This window comes from Sinocyclocheilus rhinocerous, unplaced genomic scaffold (assembly GCF_001515625.1).
Source record: "Sinocyclocheilus rhinocerous isolate Xijiao unplaced genomic scaffold, SAMN03320098_v1.1 scaffold1861, whole genome shotgun sequence".
In the NCBI taxonomy this organism is placed as follows: domain Eukaryota; kingdom Metazoa; phylum Chordata; class Actinopteri; order Cypriniformes; family Cyprinidae; genus Sinocyclocheilus; species Sinocyclocheilus rhinocerous.
Window position 1 is genome coordinate 145,951 of NW_015652149.1, and position 3,569 is coordinate 149,519.

The 3,569-nt window shown below is 39.0% G+C and overlaps 1 protein-coding gene across 1 annotated transcript in view; it reads left to right on the top strand.

Annotated features, from left to right (window-relative positions):
* LOC107713788 (procollagen galactosyltransferase 1) overlaps nt 1-2,340 on the top strand; it is an 18,648-nt gene extending 16,308 nt beyond the window's left edge. The window contains exons 10-12 of the mRNA XM_016519400.1: nt 1-109; nt 184-390; nt 1,426-2,340. Of these exons, the coding sequence (XP_016374886.1) occupies nt 1-109; nt 184-390; nt 1,426-1,693 (584 nt within the window). The 3' untranslated portion in view covers nt 1,694-2,340. The remainder of the gene's footprint in view (nt 110-183; nt 391-1,425) is intronic.
* Nucleotides 2,341-3,569: the final 1,229 nt, after the last annotated feature.

The window sequence follows — 3,569 nt, forward strand, 5'->3', positions numbered from 1 at the left end:
AGACGTCTCTGGTGATCGAGGACGACCTGCGCTTTGAGGTTTTCTTTAAGCGTCGTCTGCAGAATCTGATGCATGAGATCGAGTCTCAGCGGCTGCACTGGGACTTGATGTGAGTGAAGCAGTCTGTGTGTGTACAGCGCCCTCTGCTGGACTCCTGACTCCAGCTGTTTGTCTCTGTCTCAGTTACATCGGCCGCAAGCGCATGCAGGTGGACCGACCGGAGAAATCTGTGCCCAGAATACACAACCTGGTGGAGGCGGATTACTCCTACTGGACGCTGGGGTACATGATCTCGCTACGCGGCGCTCAGAAGCTGCTGCGGGCCGAACCGCTCAGAAAGATGCTGCCGGTGGATGAGTTTCTGCCCGTCATGTACAACAAACACCCCATGTGAGAGATTTATCGCCTGGTGTAGCCGTATCATTATCCCCTAGTGTTCAGATTGTCTGATTATATCTATAGTTCTATATATTGTTTTATTCTTCTGATCAGATACAAAAATAGTTTATTCTTTGCTGTTGTGTAAATGAGTTTTCTTTGCATCTTACAAAGAGCAGTGATCAAAAACAAGTCTCATATGACTCATCACACAACACAGAATCTAATAAAACATCTCTAAAATCACATAACAAACCTAAAGATCACGTAAAAAATGTTTCAGTGAAATTAGAACATGTACATTTAATAATTTTTATATTAGTTATATAAAAATTCTTATAAATGTAAATAAACAAGTTCATAATAATAGAAATAAAAATGTCAGTGTAAAAAAAAAAGGGATTTAGTTTGCTAAAAAAATATCATTATTTTTATGAATGGTGGTGATAATACAAATAATTAATTAAAGCATAATGTTATAAATATTATAAATAATATTAATAATAATAATACATTTTAATAAAATAATCTAATTTTTTAGAAAATAATATTTATAATATATATTTTAAAGAAAATAATATAAAAAGTGTTTTAAATGTTTATGTATATTTTTATTTTTATAAAATATAAAATAACAGTGCTCTTTATAAAGAAATATGTGAATTATAAGTGTTTTATTTTTAGAAAATATTTTAAATGTATTTTTCTCTAAAATAATATTTTTTATAATATCTTATGGCAATGTGTTTACTCATTTTTTTCCTAATAATGATGTTTAACAATTCTTTTATTATTAACAATAATAATAATATAAAACATGATTATGAATAATAAAAAAAATATTATTTTGTTGATTAATCATTATTGTTATTATTATTATTAATAATAAATAATTCATTTTAAGGAAGAAACCATTATTTAATTGTATCAGTTTGTCTCGCTATCATTCATTCTGTTTTCTTCAATGCGTGTTGTTTCACTGTATTAGTTATTCTTATATTTATATATCAACACCATAACTGATTGTTTCCGTCTCCGTCTGTGCAGCGAGGACTACATGTCTCACTTCAAGCGGCGGGACCTGCGAGCGTTTTCGGCCGAGCCGCTGCTGGTTTACCCCACGCACTACACGGGCGACGCTGGCTACATCAGCGACACGGAGACCTCCAGCGTCTGGGACAACGAGACGGTCCGCACCGACTGGGACCGAGCGCGATCACGCAAGAGCCGCGAGCAGGAGGAGCTCAGCAGCGAGGCGCAGAACTCAGACGTGCTGCAGTCTCCGCTGGACAGCACGGCCCGCGACGAGCTCTAGCAGCCGAAAACACTCGAACACAGCGGAGAAACCCTCACAATCACAGCCACCAAAGCTGAGGAGGGTCAGGACTGAGAGGAGCGGCCGCTTCATCAGACGTCACACAGCGATCAAATTCACTTCACGACGCACTTCAGATGAGATGGACACCTGTGATCTTCCTGAAATGCTTGAGCGGATGCAGGAACAGTAAATATGACGCTAGTTAGATTTTATTTGTATGAATGAGAATCTCAAGGACAATCGAGACGATCTGACATGACTGACATGTTCATACTAACAACCTCTGTAGAGATGGTTTGGTTTTTGATAGTTTTAACCTGATCTGATGGGTCTAGTAGATGAACGCTTGTCAGGAGTCCTGATCCTTTGCGCTTTATTAAAATTTATGTGATTTTTATCATTTCATTCCTTTATTATTTCACTTTGAACATGATGTAAGTGAGTGTTGACTTTTACTTTGTACGTAAAGCTGTTGTTATGCGTCCCAGATTATGCCCGGTTCAGACTACACGATTTTAGCCCGATTTTGGCACGATTTGCTTGACGTAGGGTGTCGTGTGGATTCGTAAACGTCAATGTGCGTCGGGACACAAGATTCCATCGTTTCAGCACGTGTAGTGTGTCATAGTGGACGACAACCGATTCCGCGTCTGCGATGCTTCACGACATCACGACAGAAAAACTAGCATGTTTAATTTTTTTTCCGTCATCCACGATGACACATTGGTGACGTTGACCAATAGCAGCACAGAAGCTCTTTCATACACAGGTTTCAAACATGGCAAAACGAAAGAGAGATGATGGTGCTGCTAGGTGGAATTATGAGATGGAGGAAAGGTTCGTGGAGCTGTGGCAACAGTACTCCTGCCTGTATGATGTGTCATCGAGGGAGTACCACGACAGAACAAAGAAATAAAAATGCTGGCGAACTATAGCGGAAGCGCTTCAGCAATGTGTTCACTCTTGTTTTCGGAAGTCAGTCGCTAGTTCCGCCTTCTCGATGACATCACGCGCGTCGTTAAAGACATCACACGATGAATGTTCGGGAAGCAACGTGTAGTCTGACATGTTTCTTGTCCACGACACGACAAGATTTTAGGAGTCAAAATTGTGTAATCTGACACAGTGACTATTGTGACCGACAAAAATATTGTGTAGTCTGAACCCGGCATTAAGGTTAGGATGAGATCGGCATGTTTTTATCTGATAGTTTGCTTGCAGATGACTAATTTATTGCTCGTTCAGCTTGTTCTTGGTCCTCGAGGTCAGCCGACGGATCTGTTACCCGTGATGTGAACCGCACAGAAGTGTTTAACCTTTAGTTTTTATGTTCTTTGTTTTTTCAGTTGCCTTAAGAGATTTGTATGGGAAAATAGAAACCGATTAAAATGACTCCATTTTGATGCTTGTGTGGCAAACTAATGTTTACATGATGCTTAATGTGCTAACTCAAGAAATGCATAATATTTAGTTAAATGAGTGAATTTTTTTTTTTTATCAATCCTTTCTGTTTCTTTCATCCTGAATGTGCCTTTTATGCCAAAGAATAAAGAATGTTTCTTAAAGCCTGATGCTGTAGATTCAGTCTGATTTTAGGAGGCGTCTGCTGTGATTTACTGGTGCGGTGAATGGGTGCCGTCAGAATGAGAGTCCAAACAGCTGATAAAAACATCACAATAATCCACAAGTAATCCACAGCACTCCAGTCCATCTGTTAACATCTGGAGAAGACAAAAGCTGAAACAAACCCATCAAGACATTCCATAATAACACTTCCTCCAGTGAAAAAGTGTTCTGGTCCGAATCAGGAGAGAAATCTGCACAGATCAAGCAGCGTTTAAACAGCTCTAAACAAATATGTGAGAGACAACAG